Raw genomic sequence first — 24,143 nt, forward strand, 5'->3', positions numbered from 1 at the left:
TGAAGTGAACTTCCAAAGAGTGAGCCACTGAGTCTGGCCAACACTTTGTTATAAATGTCCCCAGCACTCCCATTCCCTGTCGAGTGGTGGCCTCAGTTGATTGAGCATGCGGGTCCCCCTCCCCGGCCTCCCATTCTCCCACCCAGGTGTTTGCAGAGGCCCTAGGGGAGACAGTCCAGGTTCTGATATCACCTGAACAGCTGTTAGCACAGGTTCTCAAAGTCACCTAGAGGGTGCTGGGAATGGCGACTCCTAGGACTGGTTTGTTTTTTTTTTTTAAGCCGGCCTTCCCTGGTCACACCATTTAGTGTTTTAGCGAGTGAGGCAGAATAATTCGATAATGCGGTTTCGAAGCAGAGCGTGTGAATTCTGCCTGGGCGCCGGGTTCCGGGAGCTCACCAGGTGTTTCCACTTTTCCTTCCGGGTGGCCAGTGAGTGGAGGCCCTGGAGTCCCGGCCTCATTGCAGGATTTAGCCGCTGGCATCTCCAATGGCCTGGAGAGGTTGCTCTGAGATGGCCTTGGCCTTCAGGCTCTGTGCTCCTGTTCCAGCGGAGAGGTTTTTTCCCCCCTCCACTCCTCATAGCAGCTTGCCCTTCAGCCATGAAGCAGTTGTGGCTGTCTTTTTGTTCAGATCTATCAAGGTCTCAGTCTACAAAATGAGATGAGGCGTGGAAAACTTGCAAGCCACCGTCACATTTCTTTTTATTTTTTGATCCAGAGTCTCACTCTGTTGCCCTGGCTGGAGTGCAGTGGCGTGCTCACAGCCACGGTAGCCTCGACCTCCTGGGCTCAGGCAATCCTTCCACCTCAGCCTCCCGAGTAGCTGAGATGACAGGTACATGCCACTATACCCAGCTAATATTTTAATTATTTTTTTGAGTCAGGGTTTCACTCTGTTGCCCAGGCACGCTCATGGCCACTGCAGCCTCAACCTGCTGGAATCAGGTGATCCACCTCAGCCTTCCAAGTAGCTGGAACTACAGTGTGCCGCCATGCCCGGCTAATTTATTTATCTATTTATTGTAGAGATGAGGTCTCATCAAGTTACCTAGGCTGACCTTGAACCCTGAACTCAGGCAATCCTCTCGCCTCAGCCTCTCAAAGTTTTGTGATTACAGGCATGAGCCACTGCGCCTGGCCGATGGCCAGATAATTTTGAAACTTTTTGTAGAGATGACTTCTCGCTATGTTGCCCAGGCTGGTCTCAAACTCCTGGGCTCAAATGATTCTCCCACTTCGACTTCGCAAAGTGCTGGGATTATAGGCATGAGCCACCATGCCCAGCTTTTTTTTCCCTTCAAATTTTAGACTCAAGAGGTACAAATGCAGGTTTGTTAGGTAGGTATATTGGTGGTGGTGAGGCTTGGGGCTCTACCGAGCGTGTCATCCAGGTGGTGGACATGGTACCCGGTAGGTGGCTTTTCATCCCATACTCCTTTCCCTGGCCCTCCTCTTGGCAGTCCCCAGTGTCTGTTGTGTCCATCCTTGTGCCTGTGTGTATCTAAGCCACCGTCACATTTCTTGAAAGTGATGTCCTTGTGCTAAATTGCCAGAGGTGGGGAGGAGAGAGAGTCTCCTGTCCTCTTTGTAAAATCAGCCTAGCTGGTTCTAGAAAAAAAAAAAAACAAAAAGCAAACAGGAAAAGAATAAACCTGTCTGCATTCTCAACCCTGTGCAAACAGTGTTCATCTTCCTCTTTGGACTTCCTAGTGAAGATTTTTTTTCCCAGTTGATTGTTACAAATGGCTCCCACCTTCCTGCCCTGACTGGGACTTTGGCTGGAGTCAGGCCACCTCGTTTTAGACAGTCATCTGGCTGTTTGCAGAGTGTCTCTGTGTGGCAAAAGAAATCAGTTTTGAAGAATTATGAATTGGCTTTCTCTTTTTAAAAGTCTGTTTGCTTTTCGTTACCAAGGGAATTTGAGGGATTCGTAATTTCCTTTTAGAAGAGGAAACTGGCAAGCTAAAGTTTAAAGAAGAGCTCACGGCCGATGGCTAGGCCTGTCATCCCAGTACTTTGGGAGGCCGAGGCGTGGGAATTGCCTGAGCCTGCGGGTTTGAGACTGGCTTGGACAACTTGGCGAGACCTTGTCTCTATGATAAATTAAAAAAATTAGCCAGGCGTGGTAGCAAGCGTCTGTAGTTCCGACTACTTGGAAGGCTGAGGGGAAGGACCTCCAGAGCCCAGCTGGCGACGCTGAGGTGACCCTGAGCATGCCACTGCACTCCAGCCTGGGCGACAGAGTGAGACTCCAACTCCAAAAAAAAAAAGAAGAGGTCACAGTGCAGATTTGCAGGTGGACTCCGTGAGTGACCACGCTATGAATTGTTTATAAGCCCTGTGAGGATCTGTTTTGCCCACGTTTCAGTCTTACTGCAGTCAACCCTGTTAGCATGAACAAAATGCCTTATTATTATTGAGTCAGGTTTTCACTCTATCGCCCAGGCTAGAGTGTAGTGGCATGATTACAACTCATTGCAACCTCGACCTTCTTGGCTCAGGCAATCCTCCTGCCTCAGCCTCCTCAGTAGCGGGAACCACAGGCGAGCGCCGCCATGCCTAGCTAATTTTTTTTTTTTTTGAGTTAGAGTCTTATTCCATTGCCCAGACTGGAGTGGAGTATCATGCTCATGGCCACCCCCGCATTGACCTGTTGGGCTCAAGTGATCCTTCCGCCTCAGCCTTCCAAGTAGCCGGAACTACGGGGTTGCACTACCATGCCCGGCTAATTTTTTGATGTATTGTAGAGATGAGGTCTCACCAAGTTGCCCAGGCTGTTCTTGGACCCATGGGCTCAGGCATTCCCCTCACCTTGGCCTCCCAAAGTGCTGGGATGACAGACCTGAGTCACCGCACCCGGCCTCAGCTATTTAACGTATTTGTTTGCAGAGAAGAGGTCTCACTTTGTTGCCCAGGCTGGTCTCCAATGCCTGGGCTCAAGCAGTCCTCCTGCCTCAGCCTCCCAAAGTGCAGGGATTCCAGGTGTGAGCCACTGTGCCCAGCCAGGAGAAAATTTATGTTACAGTGCCTTGTCTCATGGATCCGGCAGGAGAGGACCAGAATGTCCAAACTGAACACAGACGTGCAGTCTTGGGGGAGACCCTAGAATTAGGGGGTTTAATTGGATGGCCCAGATATCCGTCTCTGGATGAGTCTCATGCTGGAATGTGTCTTCCTCTCAGTGTGTGGCTCTGACTCCCCTCTCTCCTTTTCTGACAGATACCGGTGAACTGAAGACCCTCCTCCAGGAGCTGAGCTACAGAGTTGGGGTCCAGTCGGCACAGTTGCTCCGGCAGCTGAAGCGCAAAGACAGGCTCCTGCACAAAGTGCAGCGGAACTGCGACATGGTGACGGCCTGCCTGCAGGCAGTGTCGCAGAAGAGACGTGAGTGCTGGGCGCCGGGCGTGTCGGGAAGGCCGGGCTGGTGGTCATCGGGCTTTCGAGTCTGCCGAGACGTTTTCAACTCACGCTTCTGTTCTCAGCTCCGAGAACTCAGCAACTCAGACAGCCTCCTCCCTTCCAGTTAAAAGGCAGGCCTCAGGCAGGCGCCACCATCTCCGCTTTATTCTGCGTTTGGGATGGCACCACACCTGGCCAGGGGTCATTTTGACCTGGTGCTGAATGATGACCTGAATCCTTATTTTTAAAACGGCGTCAGATAGACACAGCCTAAAAGGTAGATCCTTGTTTTTCGAGTCTGTGTGCTGCCCCGTGAGGGAATTAAAGAGTCGACTTAGAGAAGGAGATTCTCATGGACAGGCTCTGAGCAATGTGCTCTGGTTTCTGAGAATGACAGAAACCCATCTCTCGGGTAATCCACTCACGACTGAGAGCTGCGTGGTTTCTTAGCCGAGCTACACGCGGATCGCTCTGTGACTGGTCCCTGCTGGATGCTGGATAGGAAAGCGTGGGAGTTGGTTCTGTGACTCTCCGCGCCAGGGCGTGTGTCCATCCTGCTAACGTGTTCCTGTTTTTGTCTTGCTTTTCTGTCGACATGCAGCGTGGCAGAGCAGGGAGTTCAGGTACAGTGCATGTGGGCATGCGTGCTGTGTTTCGAATGCCCGTGGCCGCTCTTCGGTGCATGTGACAGCTGCCTCATCGTGCTCCTTTCTTCTGTCATATTTTATATGTAAGGTGACACCTCCTAGCGTGCTTTTTTTGTTGTTGTTAAGTTGCAAATTAAGATGTGTGTGTTTTCATGACACAGTTTTTGGGGCTTGATTAGTTTCAGATAAAATGAATGGCTTAAGGCCAGGCGCAGTGGTTCATGACTGTCTTCTCAGCACTTTGGGAGACGAAGGCGAGAGGACTGCCTGAGTCCAGGCATTCGAGACCAGCCTGGGCAACTTGGTGAGACTGCGTCTCTACAATAAATCACAAAATCAAGAAATTAGCTGGGCATGGTGGTGCGTGCCTGTGGTTACTTGGAAGGCTGAGATGGAAGGATCACCTGAGCCCAGGAGGTCAAGGCTGCGTTGGCCGTGAGCGTGCCACTGCAACCCAAAGTGAGACTCCAACCCTCAGAATAAAAAGAATGGCTTAAATTTTATTCTTATGTTTATCCTGAAAAGAAAATTTGGTGTCTTCGTGCTCTTGTTTTGCTTTTTATACCCCAACCATGATTCCTGCTGTTTACTAAGGAAGGTCTCACCTATGGGTGTGGAACACAGTGCTACCTGGTCATCAGAATGATGTCACATGTCTCCCACCAAGCGGGATGTCATCCAGCAGACTGGCTGTGAACGGGGCTTTCAGCAGAGCCAGGCACTCCCTTGTCTGAAATGGCGACAGAAGGAAGAAGTGTGTGTGTGTGTGTGTGTATGTATGTATGTATCTATCTAGCTACAAAAAGTTGGCTTGTGTTATAAGCATCTGATGGCTGTCCATGAATTCTGATTGATCCACACGTGACAAATCAAAATATTTCCCCCTCCTTTTAGGAGAGGCCTTGACTTTGACTTTCTCCTTTTGATGTGCTTGTATCCTACCCATCCTCAGTGTCTGCCCCAGAGGCTAGGAACACAGCATAGGGAATGCGTAGCTTTTCGATACCTGGGAAGGGAGAAGCGAAACGGAGAAGGTGTTGGAGAGATAGAGGAGTGTCAGGCAGGACCTGGTCATGAATTGGTGGATCCTGTGGGTAGTTCCTGGGGATAGGTAATCATTCAGAATCTAAATGGACGTGATTGATAGAACAACCGGCATTAGGTCTTTTTAGGAAAAAAGTGCCTGTAAGTGCCCGACTTAATTTGGGTTCCTTCCTATGCATTTTAGAGTTTGTCTCTTTAATTTCTGCCAGGGTGTTGCATTTCACAGAGTATTGGATTGCCTGGCTGCCTCCCTTGAGAGTTTAATTCTCTCTTTAGTGATAAGACCAAAAGTGAGTGAAACAGAATTTTTTTTTTGTTAAGAAATAGCTGCATTAAGCTAGGTGTAGTTTGAGCTATCTGGGTGGCTGAGGCTGGAGGATGGCTTGAACCCAGGAGTTTGAGGCTGCAGTGAGCTGTGCTCATGGCACTATACCCCAGCCTGGGTGACAGAGCGAGGCCCTGTCTCTAAAACAAACAAACAAAGACTGCATTAGAATGATCATTCCCATCATATGATACTGTATTTTGATACTGACAGTGTTGCACATTTGATTAAATGTTTACTTATCCATTTTAGAGCTGCAGAGGCCGGATGTTTCATGACTGAAGGCCTGATTCCAGTTCTCCAACTTTTGTCTCCTTCCTTAAAACCAATCATAATCCATCTAACTAGGGCTCTACAGAGTTGAGATTTCACTGCCACATGGGAGAACTGAGCTGGCATCTTAGCAGTGACTGGCAGTGATGCCTTCTAGTGGAACATGTTGACGTGTTTGTATTTACGAGGGGGGGACCCCTCAAAAACCGAATTTATCTTTTGGAGGGCGGGCTCCTTGTAGTACAGGAATCTCCTGCTAGGTAAGTATTCTAGGAACCCATTGGCTTCCATGGACCAGCTGGTGTTGTTGTGAGAGTCTGCGTTCGGCTTCAGGGAATTTTTCTGTGGCCAACAGGTGCCTGGTTCTCCCACCATGACAACACACCTGCCCACACCCCATTGAGTGTTCAGCAATTTTTGACTAAACACAGCAGCCTGACCCCTGTGTCCCACCCTCCCTAGTCACCTCATCTCACCCCGATGGACGTTTCCTTGTTTCCTGGATGAAAAAGTCCTCAAAGGGAAACGTTTTGCCGATGTGGAAGAGGCGAAACAAAAAACAGCAGAAGCGCTAAAAGGCATCAAAATAGATGAGTTCAAAACCTGTTTTGGGTGGTGGAGAACGCATCTCGCTAAGTGTGTTGCATCCAAGAGAGTACTTTGAAAGCGATGGAGTGTAAACATATGAGAATCAACACACGATCTTTTATAAACAAATTCTATTTTTGGGTCCCCTCTTGTAGTATCCAGAAGTCCAGTAGCCCCGACTTATGCCCCAGCTAGATAGGATGCCTGTGATTCTTTGCCTAAATGACTTTTCCCTTCCATGATCTGCTATAGGATAAAACAGTCTGACTGTTCATTAAAATAGGCTGTTTCCTCTTACCGCATCAAAGGGAATATAACGACCTTGAAGTAAGAATCCTAAGTAGGTGCAGCTCATGAACCTAAACGATGCGATCATTTTTGTTTCTAACACAAATGACGCTGTGACTTGGACTTTCTTGTTTCCTCCGCCATGCCTTATGGGATGATCTGTCTGTTTTAAACTGGGATGAGCGCATAAGAGGAGCAGGCCCGTGCTTGTCTTGTAGAAGAGCGCCTTTCTACCTGTGTTTACCGTTCCTCTAAGGGTAACCACAGTGAATACGAACAAGAACATGAACAACAGTGGCAGCCGCTGTCACACTTCGGGAAGAGCAGGCTTTAGGCCACGCTGGCTTTTGTTTCTCAGAGACTCCAAACGGGTGGGTGTCCTCAGGCACAGTTAATTGGGTAACTGAAGCTCAGGAAGGTTAAGTTTTCTGGCTGGGGCCACACAGCTGAGACGCGTCTGAGATGGAATTTTTGTTTGAGTCGTAGTCTTGCTCTGTTGCCCAGGCTAGAGCACGGTGGCACACTCATGGCCACCACAGCCTCGACCTGCTGGGCTCGGGTGATCCTTCTGCCTCAGTCTTCCAAGGAGCTGTTACTACAGGCACGCACTGCCACGCTCAGCTAATTTTTTAATTTATTGTAGAGACAAGGTCTTGCCAAGTTGCCCAGGCTGGTCTTGAACTCCTGGGCTCAGGAAATTCTCTTGCCTCAGCCTCCCACAGTGCTGGGATGCCAGGCTTGAGCCACTGTGCCTGGCCAAGATGGAATTTAAGATAGGCATCGCAAAGCCCACACTTTTCCTCGTGGATTGTGACAAGGAGGGTCTGTCTTTGTGAGTACGTAGACAGATGACTCTAGCATTGCTGGAATACAGTCAAGCGAGAGGAACACACACATTTTCTAGCATGTGACACTTCAGCAGAGCTTGCAAATGGAATCAGTGCTCTCTCTTTTCTTGGCCAACTGGATTGTTGGATGGATGTAGTTTGGTGTGTAGGAAAATATACCCAAAAGCTTCAAAACACAGGAAGAAGAATAAAAGTGATATTTGATCAGGAGATTGCTTCAGATATTATGATTTTTTTTGTTTTTGAGTTAGGATCTCACTTTGTTGCCCAAGCTGGAGCACAGTGGCCTGATCCTGGCTCACTGCAGCCTCAATATCCTGGGCTCAGGGGATCCTCCTGCCTCAGCCTCCTGATTGACTGGGACTACAGGTACATGCCACCACTCCCAGATAATTTTTTGATTTTTTTGGGGGGGAGGGTAGAGATGAGGTCTCACTATGTTGTCCAGGCTGGTCTCGAACTCCTGGACTCAACCAATCCTCCTGCCTTGGCCTCCCAAACTGCTGGGATTACCAGCGTGAACCACCACACCTGGCCTTGTTTTCTGTAGCTGTCTTCTCTACATTAATACCTTGTCCTCTGTGTGGCAGGAAAAGGAACTTGTGTGGTTCTGAGTTTGGTGGCACTGAAACTCAATGCTTTCCACTAAAAACATCTTTCTCTCACTCTCTCTCCTCTCTCTTAAATTATAAAAACAACACATTCAAGCCAGCAATTTCACTCCTAGGTGAATTGAAGACATATGTGTCCACAAAAACCTGTACACGAATGCTCATGGCAGCATTATTCATAACGGACAAAAGTGAAAACAACCCAGATATCTGTCTTGGGTGAATGGATATACAGAATGTGTCTTATCCATACAGTGGGATAATATTCAGCCCAGAAGAATGAAGCATATGATTCATGTACCACATGGATGAACCTTGAAAGCATTATTATTATTATTATTTTGAGGGAGTCTCCCTCTGTCACCCAGGCTGGAGTGCACACTCATGACCACCCCAGCCTCGACCTGCTGGGCTCTGGTGATCCTTCCACCTCAGCCTTCCAAGTAGCTGGAACTACAGACATGTGCCACCATGCCTGGCTAATTTTTGATTTATTGTAGCAATGAGGTCTCTCCAAGCTGCCCGGGTTAGTCTTGAACTCACGCACTTAGGCAATCCACTCACCTCATCCTCCCAAAGTGCTGGAATGACAGGCTGAGCCTGGCCAAAAGCATTATTCTAAGTGAAAGAAGTCAGGCACAGAACTCCACGTATTGTATGAGTCCACTTGAAATATCCTGTATAGGCAAATACTTAGAGCCAGAAAGTAGAACAGAGGTTGCCAGGGCTTGGGACAGGGACATGGGAAGTGGCTGTTCGTGGTGTGGGTTTTGTGTTGGCATGAAGAAAATGGTCTGGAATTAGGTAGTGGGGATGGCTGTACAACTTTATGGTATGTGAATTACATACATTATAATAAAAAGCGTTAAGTGTAATACGCTCACGGAAACTTTGAAAACTACAGCTGTGTAAAAAGAAAAATTATTTTCTAGATAATCACTTCGTATTTTAGAATACTTATTCATGCATTTTTTTTTTTTTAATATGCAGTTTTTGCAAAGTCATGATACTGTCTGACATTTCTGGGTCCTGCCTTTTTGGTGTCCCTTATCATAAGTGGATGCCACTGGGATACAGTAGTCAAAAGTATCCCTTTCAAGGACGAATGCACTGCTTTTCAGTGAACTGTTTTGTTTTCTTGTGGTAGTGGACCCTGCTTTCAGTTGTGAGAACAGAAAGCCAACACAGACTGAGTTAAGCGAAGAGGACCTCGGTTGGCTCCCATAATTATAAGCCCCGGGATGTGCCTTCTGGGAGAGCCCCGTCAGAGGGACATGCTCAGGTAGCCTCTTCAGGGACACGATTCCGGCTCTCGGCTGGGCTTCTCTGAGTGTTGCGCAATGCCAGAGTGGCCGCCCGCTGAGCACTCGGAGGGAAAGAACGCATTTCCCGGTCCACAGCTCCGGAAAGGCCATTGTGCACTTTCCGTGGCCCATGGAGTCAGGGGCTCACTAGGAACCAACCACTCAGTTCTTTTGTGTGTGTGTAAGAAGCTGATGAACACTCTCAAGAGAGAAGAGAAGGAGCAGACGGATCTACAGAGGGCAGCACCAACGTAGTGACAGGTCTCATCGACTGTCGTGGAATTTTTGTTTGGTGGTTGCTGATGTAGCTCGGCCCCTCCTCACACGTCTACTGGCTGTTGGGATGCTTGTTGTTTGTGCGCTACTTGTTGAGATCTCTCCCCTTACCCGTGTTCCTGTTGGGCTGTCTGCCTTTTTCTTGAGAATTCGTCGGAGTTCTTTATGTCTTCTGAATGAATCTTTGTCAGATGCACATGTTGCAAGTAACTTCTCCCAGTCTTTTGGGCTTGGCTTTTCACTCTCTTAAGAGTGTCATTTTTTTGAGTCAGAATCTCACTCTGTGCCCTAGGCTGGAGGTGATCCTTAGCACAGCCAAGTAGCTAAAACCACAGGCATGTGCCACCACACCCAGCTGACTTTTTTTTTTTTTTATTGTAAAGGTCTCGCCATGTTGCTCAGGCTAGTCTCAAACTCCCGGGCAGTTCTCTCACCTCAGCCTCTCAAGTGCTGGGATTACAAGCGTGAGTCACTGTGCTTGGTAAGAGAGTCATTTTTAATGAACACAAGTTTTTAATTTTTATGTAGTCCAATTGGCCAGTTCTTCAGCGTTTTTACAGGGCAGATTTCCCAGGCGTGTAATCTGCATGGTCACCCCGAGCTCCATGGTCACAGGGCTCCAGACTTGGTTCAATGCTCCGCTGTCACTGCCTCGAAGTGCTTTCTTACTTCTGAACACACGACTCACAGATCATGTCACCAGCCCTGCATTTGCGGCTGGTGCCTTTTCTATCTTGTTTAAAAATCCTTATTTTCTTAACCCCAAAGTCACAAAGATATATCATTTTCTAGAAGCTTTGTTATTTTCATCCCTAGACTAGATCCACCTGGACGGATTCATGTTGTTTGTGTGAAATGAGCGAGCTGGATTTCATTTTTGTTCATATGGAAATGGAATGGGGCCAGACCTGTTTATCGGAGAGTCTGTGACGTCATCTTTGTGTGGCATCAGATGTCTGGCTGTGTGTGGGTCTGTTTCCAGGCTCTTACTCTGTTTTGCTCTTTTATTTTCCTATCTTTGTGCCAGTACAACACCGTCTTTTTAATTATTATTATTATGCAGACACGGTCTCACCAAGTTGCCCAGGCTGGTCTCGAACCCCTGGTCTCAGACAATCCTCTCACTACCACCTCTCAAAGTGCTGGGATGACAGGCCCAGCCAACACTGTCTGAATGATTGCACTTCATAATAGCTGATGGTGTTTGTTTTTACAACTTGCTCTTCAAGATTGTTTTGACTTTTCTTGGCTCTTGGGGGGAGGATGTCTTTACAATGTTGGGTCTTCCAATCTGTGAATATAGTATATCCTTCCAATGTTATTTTAAACTTTATTTGCATAGCACTTTATAGTTTTCTGTGGAGAGCTCTTGCATAGCTTTTACTAGACTTATTCTCAGGTAGGTGATGTTACTTGATGCCGTTTGAATCGGTATCTTCTGAAAACCTCACTTTCTGTTTGTTTTTTGTCCATAGGAATGCAGCTTTGTGCCTATTGGTCTTGTTTCCCGTAACCTTCTTCTGTTGATTTAAGAACGTACCTGTCAATTCTGTTGTGTTTTCTAACATGCAGTTTTTGTCATCTGTGCATATTGTCAGCTTTGTGACTCTCTTGGCTTCTTTCTTTTCTTCTTCTCGCCTTGAGTGCTGGCTAGGACTCCAGGATAATGTTGAACAATAGGAGTGATAACAGGATGGACAGTTTTGTCTTGTGCAAAACCTTGGAAGGAAAGTTTTCTTTTCACTATTTCATCCCTAAGCCTAATGCTGCTAAAAAGTTTCTGTGGAGCTTCTTCATCAAATGAAGGAAATTCTCTTGGCCAGTGGCTTTATCGAGATGATTACATGTTGAAATTTGTAGATTCTGTTGAATGTTAAAGCAACGTTACATTCTTGGAAAACACTAACAAAGTCATGATGGAATCTTTTGTGCGTAATCTATCTATCAGTCATCTATCAACCCTCCATCTATCATCTATCTATTTATCATCTATCTCTTTATCTATTAACTATCAATTGCTTATCATCTATCTATCTACTGCATGTATATATACAGAGAGCTGGGTTTGGTTTGCATGTATATAGAGAGAGAGCTGGTTATGATTTTTGCATCTATCTGTGTTCATGAGTGAGATTAGACTATAATTCTCATTCTTGTCAGATTTTGGGAGCCTCATGAAAAAAATTATAGAATGTGTTCTCTTTTCTCACTTTTCTGGAGAAGATTACATCGTGTATTACTTCTCTCATAAATATTTGGTCGAATTCACTGGTAAACACATCTAGGCTTGAAGTTTTCTTTGTGGGAAGGTTTGAAATTATGGATCCAACTTTTAAAATAACTACAGGATTATCTGCATCTTTTACTTCTTCTTGTATCAGCTTTGGTAAGTTATATGGTATTTGCCATTTCACGTAACTTTTCACATTTCTAGGCATAAAATTAGGAAGACTTTTGTGAGCTCCTTTAGTTTTCCAAGATGTTAACACAGTCTCATGATTTAGAAAGGAGTCACTTACGACCTAAAATGTCTTTTATCATGATAAAGAAGAGTGTTTGATACACCTATACATATTTATTTATCTTTTATTTTTATTTTTTGAGTTGAAGTCTCACTCTGTCACCCAGGCTGGAGTGCAGGGGCATGCTCCCGGCCACCTGCTGGGCTCCGGCAATCCTTCTGCCTCCGCCTTCCAAGTAGCTGGAAATACAGGTGCACACTACCAAACCCAGCTAATTTTTGATTGATTGTAGAGATGAGGTCTCACCAAGTTGCCCAGGCTGGTCTCGAGCCTGTTGGGCTTAGGCAACCCACTTGCCTTGGCCTCCCAAAGTGCTGGGATTACAGGCTGAGCCACTCAGCCTGGCCCAACCCAGTCTAATAATTTAGAAAGGAGTCGCTTATGACCTAAAATGTCTTTTACCATAGATGCATCATCATAAAGAAGAGTGTTTGATACATATTGATATATTTATTTTTTATTTTTATTTTTTGAGTTGTCTGTCACTCAGGCTGGAATGCAGTGGCACGCTCACGGCCACCACAGCCTTGACCTGTTGGGCTCAGGCGGTCCTTCCGCCTCAGCCTTCCAAGTAGCTGGAACCACAGGTGTGCACCACCACGCCTGGCTAAAATTTTGATTTACTGTAGAGTCGAGGTCTTGCCAAGTTGCCTAGGCTGGTCTTGAACTTGTGGGCTCAGGCCATCCTCTCGCCTCGGCCTCCCAAAGTGCTGAGATGACAGGCTTGCACCACCCCGCTCCTATGAATATTTAAAGAGCATCAATACAGGTCTGTGCTGCTGCTGTCTGTCCCTTCCTCGCTGGCTGGACTCCTCTCTCGCCCCCACACATGGGTTAACCTTCCCCTTGCTTTTCTTTATACTTTTCCATGTCCTGTATGGCAGCGGTCCCCAACCTTTTTGGCATCGGGAGCTGGTTTCATGGAAGAGGATTTTTCCACAGATCGGGTGGGGGGATGTGCAACCCGACCTCCCTGCTCTTGTTCATCTGCGTTAGCAGCCAGCCACTCCCCAGTGCCAGCATCACTGCCTCGGCTCCTGCTCAGACTGTCAGGCGTTAGGTTCTCCCAAGGAGCCGCATCCTAGATCCCTTGTGAGCGCAGTTCACGATAGGGGTTGCACTTTTATGAGACTCTAACGCCGCTGCTGATCTGACAGGAGGTGGAGCTTGGGCGGATGTGCAAGCCACGGCTGTAGACGCAGATGAAGCTTTGCTGGCTCGCCCGCCGCTCACAGCTGCCGTGTGGCCCAGTTCATAACAGGCCACTCACCCGGGGTTGGGGACCCCGCTGTATAGAGGCCATAAGCAATATGGGTAGCAAGCTCAAGCCTAGTCATGCAGGGCCCAGGAAATGTTGCTGTCCTAGGGAAAAGCTCTTGGAAGATAAACCCAGCCATCTCTGGGCCCCAGCCCAGTTCCTTTTGAGGGTCTACAAAAGTCCCTCTGGGGAGGCAGAGGACAGGGTGATCAACGGAGCCTGTGACATCCGCCAGGCTGTGCTTGGACTAGCTACTGAATAACTGGCCAGGCCGGAGAGTGGCCATTCCTTGTTTTTCAGCCAAAGCACCCACAGCCTTGCTTCTGCTCCGAGAACTGGGTCAAAGCGATCGAGTGTGGGGGCTCATGTCTGGAATCCCAGCACTTTGGGAGGCTGAGGCGAGAGGATCTCTTGAGCCCAGGAGTTTGAGACCAGCCTGGGCAACATAGCGAGAACTTGTCTTTACAAAAAAATAAACAATCAGCTGGGTGTGGTGGCACCTGTAGTCCCAGTTACTCAAGAGGCTGAAGATTGCCTGAGCCCAGGAGGTCGAGGCTGTGGTACTTCTTCATTGTGCCACTGTACTCTAGCCTGGGCAGCAGAGTGAGACCTCTGACTCAGAACCAGAAAAAAAGGTAGATGAAAGCATGCCTCTTCTGTGGGTGCGGGTGGGGAGTGGGGCAGGCATTTCATCACATGCTGCAAGATAAGCAGATGCAGGTAAGAATCCAGACGTGCTCTCCTAGCGGTCTGTCCTTAAGGCGGAAGGACGGTCTTGGGGCAGGAAGCCACACAGCTGCTGTTGGAGTCTCACTGCCTGCGTCTGGACTGGCTGTGCTCTCCCTGGCATGCAGCTGTCCTTTGGGGTCTCACTTCGCCCCCGGGGAGGCTTTTCGTCTGTCTCCTGTGTTGGGTCTCTTGCAACCGTTATTCCATGCTTTCTTCTTGCCTCTTAATTTTTTTGTAGAGATGGGGTCTCACTCTGTTGCCCAGGCTGGCCTCGAACTCAAGCGATCCTCCTGCCTTGGCCTGGGCCACCATTTCTGGCCCCTTATTTATTTTTTTTTTCAAGAGACAGGGTCTTGCTCTGTCACCCAGGCTGGAGTGCAGTGGTACCATCATAACTCACTGCAGTTTTGGAACTCCTGGGCTCAGGCCGTCCTCCTGTCTCAGCCTCCCAAGTCACTGGGACTCTAGGAATATGCCACTATAGCTGGCCTCTTCTTTCTTTCTTTCCTTCGTTTTTTTTTTAAGATTGTATTTTTTATTTTTTAGTTGAGGTCTCATTTTGTCGCCCAGGGTAGAATGCAGTGGCACAATCACAGCTCACTGCAGCCTCAACCTTCTCGGACTCAGGCTATCCTTCTGCCTTAGGCTCCCGAGTAACTGGGACTACAGGTACGTGCCCCCACTCCCAGCTAGTTTTTGTAATTTTTTTTTTGGTAGAGATGAGGTCTTGCTATGTTGCCTAGGCTGATCTTGAACTGCTGGGCTCTAGCAATCCTCCCATCTCAGCCTCCTAAAGTGCTGGGATTACAGGTTTGAGCCACTGTGCCCAGCCTGGCCTCCTCTTTCTTGATCATTCTTTTTATTTTGTTTCCCATATTCTTTCAAGGTAAATTTTGGGAACTGTGCATGAGTGAAATTGTCTTTATATGTATGTACTTTGATTTTTTTTTTTTTTTTGAGTAGGAGTCTCACTGTCGCCCAGGCGGGAATGCAGGGGCACACTCACAGCTACTGCAGCCTTTACCTGCTGGGCTCAGATGGTCCTCCCACCTTAGCCTTCCGCGTAGCTGGAACTACAGGTGTGTGCCACCACACTCGACTAATTTTTTGGTTTATTGTAGAGACGAGGTCTTACCATGTTGCCCAGGCTGGTCTTGAACTCTTGAGCTCAAGCAGTCCTCCCACCTTGGCCTCCCAAAGTGCTGGGATTCTAGGAGTGAGGTACTATGCCCGGCCCCTCTTCAGTAATAAAACCGTCACGCTTTGCAGGGGTGGAGAGTGGGTGGGTGTCCAGCCTCATGGAGAGGGCACTAGGGACCCAGCTGCTTCCTGACGGCTTTCCCCTGGGATCCCGTCCAGAGCCTCCTGGAGACCCTTTGCCAGCCCTGAGTCTTCTGCGGAGTGTGTGGTCTTCTGTAGGCTGGGTTCTCAGCTGTCTTTGGCCAGCTGAGTGTCTGGCTTTCCTGGATGTGCGGGGTTGGTTTCTACTTGTCTTGTCTGTATGCCTTTCTCGTTTCACAACCTGTTACTGTTCTCTCTGCCCCTCCCTTCAGTTTTTGTGGACTATGACTTAAAAAACTCTTTATTTTTAGTCATTTAGTTAATCTCTTTATTTTGGTTCTGGTGGGATCAAAACCAGCTGCATTTTTCCCAATCTGCCATCGTAACTCAGATGTGCCTATTCCTTGTCCATAAGCTCGTATATTTTGAGAGGTGAAAAGTTACATTTGGATTAAGATCGATTTGCCTTAAATTTGGAATTTGACCTCACAGTTGTGGATTTCATCACACATTTGTCAACATGGATAACAGTGTTAGGGCCAGGTGTGGGTCTCATGCCTGTAATCCCAGCACTTCACGAGACCAGTGCAGGATTGCTTGAGCCCAGGAGTTTGCAACCAGCCTGGGCAACATATTGAGACTCTATTCCTACAAAAAAATAAAAGATAGTCTCAGGTACTTGGGTGACTGAGGCGAGAGGGTCTCTTGAGCCCAGGAGTTCAAGGCTGCCGTAAGCTATGATCATGCTACTGCACTCCAGCCTGGGCAACACAGCAAGATCCTGTCTAAAAAAAAAAAATAACCATTTTAGGTATGTTTTTGATACATAACAAGCAGGTTGGTGTCTCCTGGAATAACTTAGCAAGGATATGACCAGATGAAAGAAACTGATTGATCTTGCTTACAATGTGTTTTAGCAAGAGTTTTCCTCATTTTCTTTAAACTTTTTAGGACCTTATCGCTAAGAGTTATTTTTTTCATTTTGTCATCATTTATTTATTCTTATAAATACTGTAGATTTGTGTCACATTTGAAAGTACTGTAATAACTTTTGAACCCCGGCAGGGCTTGGTGGCTCAGCCTGTCATCCCAGCACTTTGGGAGGCCGAGGCGAAAGGATTGCCTGAGCCCACGGGTTCGAGACCAGCCTGGGCAACATGGTGAGACCTTGTCTCTACAATATATCAAAAATGAGCTGAGCATGGTAGCATACGCCTGTTTTTCTGGCTCCTTGGAAGGCTGAGGTAGAAGGATCGCTGAAGCCCAGTAGGTCGACGCTGGGGTGGTGGTGAGCTTGCCACTGCACAAAAACAAAACAAAACTTTTGAATCCCAAACTTCCAGGAGATTCCTGTGGCTTTGAAAAATTGTGACCTCATCATAAAGGGAACTGATTTTTTGGAAAAAACAAACAAACAAACCAACCAAACAACTTTCTGAATGTAGTCATGATAGTTTAGAGCTACAAGAGAGTCAGATAATGGTTCTGTTAACCCACCACCTTTGTTTGAGCAAAGGGTAGCTTGGAAGGGGCTGAGTGTTGCTGGAACTCGCCCAGCCGGCCAGGGTTGTCAGGAGTCTGGTTTTCACCCCCGCCAGAGGCCGGCAGGGGGTGCTCTCACTCTCTCCCGCTCTCCTGAGGACCACGTGGCGGCTTAGATGGCCAGAAGGTAGCACAGCCTGTAAGACCCAAAACGATGCCCACCGGGATGGGCGCCGATAAAATACCCAAGAGAACCCTTTCTTAGAAGTCCCCTGTGTACACACACACACACACACACACACACACACACACGTATAGTGACCATTTTTTTTTTTTGAGTCAGTCAGAGTCTCACTTTGTCTCACAGGCCGGAGTGCAGTGGCATGCTCATGGCCACTGCAGCCTCGACCTGCTGGGCTCAGGAGATCCTTCCACCTCAGCTTTCCAAATAGCTGGAACTACACGTGTGTGCCACCACATCCAGCACATTTTTTCATTTATTGTAGAGATGAGATCTCGCCAGGTTGCCCAGGCTGGTCTTGAACCCGTGAGCTCAAGCAATCCTCTCAACTCGGCCTCCCAAAGTGCTGGGATTATAGATGTGAGCCACTGCGCCTGGCCTGACGTTATTTTATACTAAGTATAAATGCAAGATTAGTAGAAATACTCCCCCCCTCATGAAAAAACTTTTTTATTTTGTAGGACACTTAACTGCATTTTCTCCCATGGCAGATCTTCAGTCAAAAGCAAAATATAAGATGGTGATGTAACTTAAATTACACTGAATGCTGACTTGTAGGAATTTCATTTAAATCTTCCAAAACCATTCCCATCTGCAGAGACAACAGATGATTCCAGTATTCTCATACTTCATTGCATACTGGGGTCACCTGAGACTGTTTGTTGTTGTTGTTGTTGTTTTTGAGTCGGAGTCTCATTCTGCTACCCAGGCTGGAGTGGCACGCTCATGGCCTCTGCAGCCTTGACCTGCTGAGCTCAGACGATCCTTCTGCCTCAGCCTTCCTCGCTCCTATGCCCAGCTAATTTTTTTTTTAATTTATTGTAGAGACGAGGTCTCACCAAGTTGCCCAGGCTGGTCTTGAATCCCTGGGCTCAGGCAATCCTCTTGCCTTGACTTCCCAAAGTGCTGGGATTATAGGCACGAGCCACTGTGCCCGGCCATCTGAGACTGTTTAAAAGCCACAAACGCCTGGCTGCCTCTCCCAGACACACAGGTTTAACTGGCGGGGAGTGTGATCCAAACATGGTGATGTTAAGCTCCCTGGGCTGTTCTGATGTGCAGAAAAGTCTGGGAACTCCCAGACTGTCCTCCACTTCCTGTGCAGCCCCTGTGCAGCTCCACCCTTCCTGTGCTGTCACCTTGTACAGTTTATCTGACCAGCAGTGATCGCCAGAGGTCCTTTGCTGGATTCCCTACTGGGCCTGCTTGGAGTTCATGGACATTGTTATGACTCACACACACATGTTACCTCACCTGTTCCATGTTCCACTTGTCATGCTCACCTGGCAATCCCTGGCTCTGACTCAACCCAAATCCCTGAGCCTCTGTGTCTGCATCTACCCAACTGACTTTATTTAATTAATTAATTAACTTTTTTTTGGGGGGGGGTTGAAGTCTCACTCTGTCACCCAGTTTGGAGTGCAGTGGCACGCTCACGTCCACTGCAGCCTCGACCTGCTGGGCTTAGGTGATCCTTCTGCCTCAGCCTTCCAAGTAACTGGAACTACAGGCACATGCCAACATGCCTGGCTAATGTTTTGATTTATTGCCTAGTTGCCCAGGGGGCGTCTTGAACCTGTGGACTCTTGCCTCTGTCTCCCAAAGTGCTGGGATGACAGACATGAGCCACTGCACCTGGCTAGCTGACTTTAGCTGACAAGACACCCAGAACGCCGGCCGCTCTCTCTCTCTCTCTTTCTCGACATGTGGCTGCCACCACCACGGTGCCACCAGCCATCCTGCGCCCTCCCTTTCACATCCTGTTCTCTGTCTCTCTCTCTCTCTGTCTCTCTCTCTCTCTCTCTCTCTCTCTCTCTCTCTCTCTCTCTCTCTCTCTCTCTCTCTCTCTCTCTCTCTCTCTCTCGTCACTCTCAGCTGGGGGCCTTTGTCCCCAGTTGTGTCTTAACAGAAAATGCAGGCTATCTGAAGAGGCTGTCCTCTCCCCCTTCCTGTGCGGGCGGCCTTACTCCTGTTATGGCATGACTGTCCGGCCATCCTTGGGTCCCCTGGGCCGGTCATCCCTGCTTGAGGGATCGCCACTCCTCGTCCCTCTTCCCACCCCGCCTGGGCCATTTCGATCAGTGTAGAAAGATGCTCTTTTAAAAACCTTCTATTTTAGATTCAGGGGAACATGTGCAGGTTGTGACATGGGTGTATTGCATGATGGCGAGGCTTGGGCTTCCACTGAACTTGTCACTTACATAGAGAACTCGGTCCCTAGTAGGCAGTTTTTCCACCCTTGACCCCCTCTCTCACTCCCTCCTCCCTCAGGAGTCCCCAGTGTCCATTGTTTGCATCCTTGTGCCCGTGTGTGCCTGGTGTTTGACTCCTACTTATAAGTGTGAACAAGCTGGGTGCAGTGGCTCACACTTGTCATCCCAGCACTTTGGGAGGTAGAAGCGAGAGGATTGCCTGAGCCCAGGGGTTCAAGGTTAGCCTGGGAAACTTGGCAAGACCTCATCTCTACAAAAAATAAAAAAATTAACCCGGCGTAGTGGCACACATCTGTAATTCCAGCGACTTGGAAGGATGAGGCGGAAGGATCATCTGAGCCCAGCAGGTCGAGGCTGCAGGGGCCGGGAGTGTGCCACTGTACTCCAGCCTAGGTGATAGAGTGACACTCCAGTTAAAAAAAAAAAGGTATGAACATGTGGCATTTGGTTTCCTGTTTCTGCGTTCTCTCATTTAGAATGAGGGCCAATGGCTGCATTCATGTGACTGCCAAGGATGTGATTTTGTTCTTTTCTATGGCTGTGTAGTATTCCATGGGTTAGAATGGACCACATTAAAAAAAATCCTGACCACTGTTGATGGGCATCTAGGGATGGTTCCATGCTTTTTGTGGTCAGTGCTGTGATACACACATGCATGCTGGGGTCTTTTGGTAGAAGCCTCCATGCTCCTTTGGGTATATGCCCAGTCGTGGAATGACTGGGTGATGCTCGAGTTCTGGTTTGAGTGCTTTGAGAAATCGCCACACTGCTCCTGACGGGAGTTGACCTCACTTGTGTTTCCACCAGCAGGGCATGCACAGTCCCTTGTCTCTGCAACCGTGCCCACACCTGCTGTTTTTTGACTTATCATTCGTAGCCATTCTGGCTGGTGTGAGATGATTTCTCACTGTGGTTTTGATTTGCATTTCTCTGATGATTAGTGATGCCGAGCATTTTCTCATGTGTTTGTTGGCCGCTTGTCTGCCGTCTTTTGGGAAGCGTCTGTTTATGTCCTTTGCCCAGCTTTTAATGGGGCCATTGAAACACACTATCTTATCTTTCCTTGAAAGCCAAACATTAAAGCCTTATCTCCACACCTCTGTTCAGCTGCCATTCCAATTTTCTGTGCCTTTGTTCACCTGTGAATGGACAATAATATTGGCCTGATTTATCTCTAAGGAATGTTTTGAAGACAGAATGGAAAGTACTTCAAAATGTTAAGTGAGTATATGTCTATATGTAATTATAAGTTCAAAAGTGCTGTGCTGAGTACCTACAGGATATGGAGGTACAAAGATGAAAATATAAAGAGTCCTCAGTGAGCTCTCAGAAAAATGAGGAGTCAGAGAAGCAAACCCCCAAATTGCAATTAGTGGTTCTAATGGACGTGCTGGCATGCTGAAATGGATTTCTAGGCCACTCCCATGTTCCACAGTATGTGTTGGCATCCTGAAGTATCCCAAAGCCATTCTTCCAATGCAATCAGTTAACACATGGTGGTTTTAACTATGCCATGTTTCAGCCTAGTGTTCCAATGAACCTTTCAATGTTTCATGATCAAATGGTGCATTTTGGGGGAAAACACTTATGTGAGGGTGCCTCATGCGACACCCTCATGCGAGGGTGATTCTGGAGGCTGCCTGGGCTTCAGTCCCAGTTCAACCTCTTATAGCTGTACAGTCTCATGCAAGTTCCTCAATTTCAGGCAAGTCAAGGATGGTTTGATATTCTTGATGGAGGGACTTGTGTGAGTGGCATTAGATGACCGAGACCTCCTACTGTAAAAAAACAAACTTGAAGTTTGCTTGTTTTTGAGTCAGAATCTCACTCTGTTGCCCAGGCTGAAGGGCAGTGGCATGATCACGGCTCACTATAGCTTCGACCTCCTGGGCTCAGGTGATCCTTCCACCCCATCTTCCCGAGTAACCAGGACTACAGGTACATGTCACCATGCCCAACTAATTTTCCGACTTTTTTTTTTGTAGAGATGAGATCTTGCTATATGGCCAGGCTGGTCTCAAACTCCAGGGCTCAAATGATTCTCCTACCTCAACCTCCCAAAGTACTGGGATTACAGGCATGAGCCACGGTGCCCGGCCATAGTTTGTTGACTCATTAAGGAGTTAGTCTATGGATGAGTGGTGGGCAGATGTCCCAGAGTGGTCTCTGTGTCTGCAGTGCCTCTCTGTTGGTCCTCCTTCCTTGGGACTGCTTCTCCAGGGATCAGCCTGTGTGCTCCAGCACCTGCCAGCCTCGGGTCTGGCTTCTGGCACCTTTCTTAGGAGCAGGAGTGGAAAAAGGCAGCAGACGTCTGGGCTTCTGGGGTATGCCTTGGAGAGCTGATGGGGTGTGTGGAGGGGGCGCTGGTTGAGGGCATGGGTTCTGGAGGCTTCCCAGGTTTGAGTCCCAGTTCAGCCTCTTGTAGTTGTGCGCTCTCGTGCAGGTTCCTCAGCCCCTCTGGGCTTCAGTTTTCTCACCAGTGAAATGGGGACGATGGTAATCCTCACTCCATTGGGGAGCTATGAGAGTGAAGTGAGTTGACGTCTATGGGCTGTTGGGACACTGACTGTGTTTCCTCTTATTGCTCTGATTCCCACAGGAGTGAGAGTTAGAGCTCTTTTTCTCAGCATGTGCATCCTTGCCTGTGTAAGGCACTTAGGAATGCTGCTGGGGCTTTTCACATTACAAAACAGCAACAACAACAAAAATCAGTAAGTCCCAGCCTGGGCAATAAAGTCAGGAAAAGGAGATGAACAGACATTGCAGCGGTTTTTTGCTTGTTTGTTTGTTTTGGTTTTTTTCCTGAGACAGGGTCTGGCTCTGTGGCCCAGGCTGGAGTGCAGGCACAGCTCACTGCAGCCTTGAACTCCCAGGCTCCAGCAATCCTCTCACCTCAGCCTCCCAAGTAGCTGGGACTACAGGTGCCACCTGGTTCATTTTTTATTTTTTAATCTTTTGTACAGACAGGATCTCACTATGTTGCCCTGGCTGGTCTCAAACTTCTGGCCTCAAGTCAGCCTCCTACTTCAGCCTCCCTAAGTACTAGGATTACAGGTGCAAGCCACGGCACCCGGCCTTCCTTTTTTTTTTTTTTTTTTTTTGAGTTGGAGTCTCACTCCGTTGCCCAGGCTGGCGTGCAGTGGCACACTTATGGCCACCGCAGCCGCAACCTGCAGGACTCAGGTGATCCTTCTGCCTTAGCCTTCCAAGTAGCTGGAACTACAGGTGTACTATACCATGCCCAGCTAATCTTTTATCTGTTGTAGGGACGAAGTCTCGTCAAGTTGCCCTTGCTGGTCTTGAACCCACAGGCTCCGACCTGCCTTTTGAAAGTGATATCAGAGGAGTTTCCAGCTCAGTCAAGGGGTGGGGACAAAAGCCACATTACGCTTGGTTCACACAGCAGGGGTGTTGGCATCACGTGTCACCCAAGGGTTTCACTGGTGACGAGGTGGGCACAGGCTTGTCCTGGATTCCTTGGGCAGACCCTCGCCGGCCCCTCCGCTGTTAGAATCGATGAAGCCTTCCTCCTCGGAGCTCCCGTTCCCCATACTTCTAGTAGAGCACGGTCATATTTCATGAGTGTTTCTTTACATGTCTCTCCACCCCCACCCCCGCTCCTGGGGGAGGGCTGTGTCCTCCTACTCCTCCCGGCATCTGTTACCGAGGGGGCTCCTTGGGCACGCGGACAGCTGGAGAGATGGACAGGCGGTTTGGAGCTACTGTGTGTGTGTGTGTGTGTGTGTGTGTGTGTGTGTGTGCGCGCGCGCGCGTGCGCACACATGCACTCACTGGTCATGAAGGTGAGAGAGGCCAGCCGGGCAGGGCTCGAGCTTGCCCACGTCGTGTTTGGAGCCATCCCCGATCAATGGGGAAGGGGCCGCACCAGGGCCTGCTGGGATGGGAACTTTTCCATTGGTCGACATGTGCGTGGACTCCGTGGTGTTGTCACGTCTTAGAGTTCCGGAGCGTGAGGCCACCTGAGAATTCATCTGGTGCAGCCTCGTGCAGGGCACAGGATGCTGGAGCCCCTGAGACCTTTCCAGGTAGGGATAGCCACTATCCAGAAGCGTCTATTAATGGATCATGCCAGTGCGACCTTCAGGGGAGGAGGGATGGAGGGCGTCGGGTTCTGTCATGCCAGTGGGAAAGAAAGACAGAGGAAAGGTTTGAAACATGCATCAGGCAGCAAAAGACTAGCAAAGACGGTGAGTTCAGAGGCTCTGTCCAGACAGGTCATCGTGCCCTCAACAGCCAGATGTGGCCCACCTGGTTCTAAATGCACGGCTAACCCTGTCTCCCTCCTCAAAATGCAGCAGATGGTTTTTTTTTTTTTGGAATCAGAGTCTCACTCTGTCACCCAGACTGGAGTGCAGTGGCACGATCACAGCTCACTGCAGCCTCGAACTCTTGGGCTCAGGCAATCCTCCCTCCTCAACCTTCCGAGTAGCTGGGACTACAGGCGCGTACCCCCATACCCAGCTCATTTAAAAGCTTTTATTTTTTGTAGAGACAGGGTCTTGCTATGTTGTCCAGGCTGGTTTTGAACTTCTGAGCTCAAGCAATGCTCCCGCCTCAGCCTCCCAAAGTGTTGGGATTACAGGTGTGGGCCACCACGACTAGCAGCAGCAGGTTTTTTTCTACCTGCTGCTTGGCGTTTTTGCATCCAGTAAACGCTGTGGCATGAGCAGTAACATCACGTCATTTCCTTTGGGGCTGGCGTGAGCAAGCCACCGTGTGGCCACCGTGTGGAGATGCGTTTGGATGTCGCACGTTGGAAAATGCCAGTCTCTGATGAGCCCCGCCCTCCCTG

The 24,143-nt window shown here is 48.5% G+C and overlaps 1 protein-coding gene across 1 annotated transcript in view; it reads left to right on the forward strand.

Moving 5' to 3' along the window:
- The first annotated feature begins 340 nt into the window (after positions 1 to 340).
- The window catches only part of TBC1D30 (TBC1 domain family member 30), an 85,397-nt gene continuing 61,594 nt past the window's right edge, over positions 341 to 24,143 (forward strand). Inside the window, exons 1-2 of the mRNA XM_021708149.1 lie at positions 341 to 431; positions 3,221 to 3,385. Of these exons, the coding sequence (XP_021563824.1) occupies positions 341 to 431; positions 3,221 to 3,385 (256 nt within the window). The remainder of the gene's footprint in view (positions 432 to 3,220; positions 3,386 to 24,143) is intronic.

Source organism: Carlito syrichta, unplaced genomic scaffold (genome assembly GCF_000164805.1).
Source record: "Carlito syrichta isolate Samal-C Ts95f unplaced genomic scaffold, Tarsius_syrichta-2.0.1 Scaffold131125, whole genome shotgun sequence".
Taxonomy (NCBI): domain Eukaryota; kingdom Metazoa; phylum Chordata; class Mammalia; order Primates; family Tarsiidae; genus Carlito; species Carlito syrichta.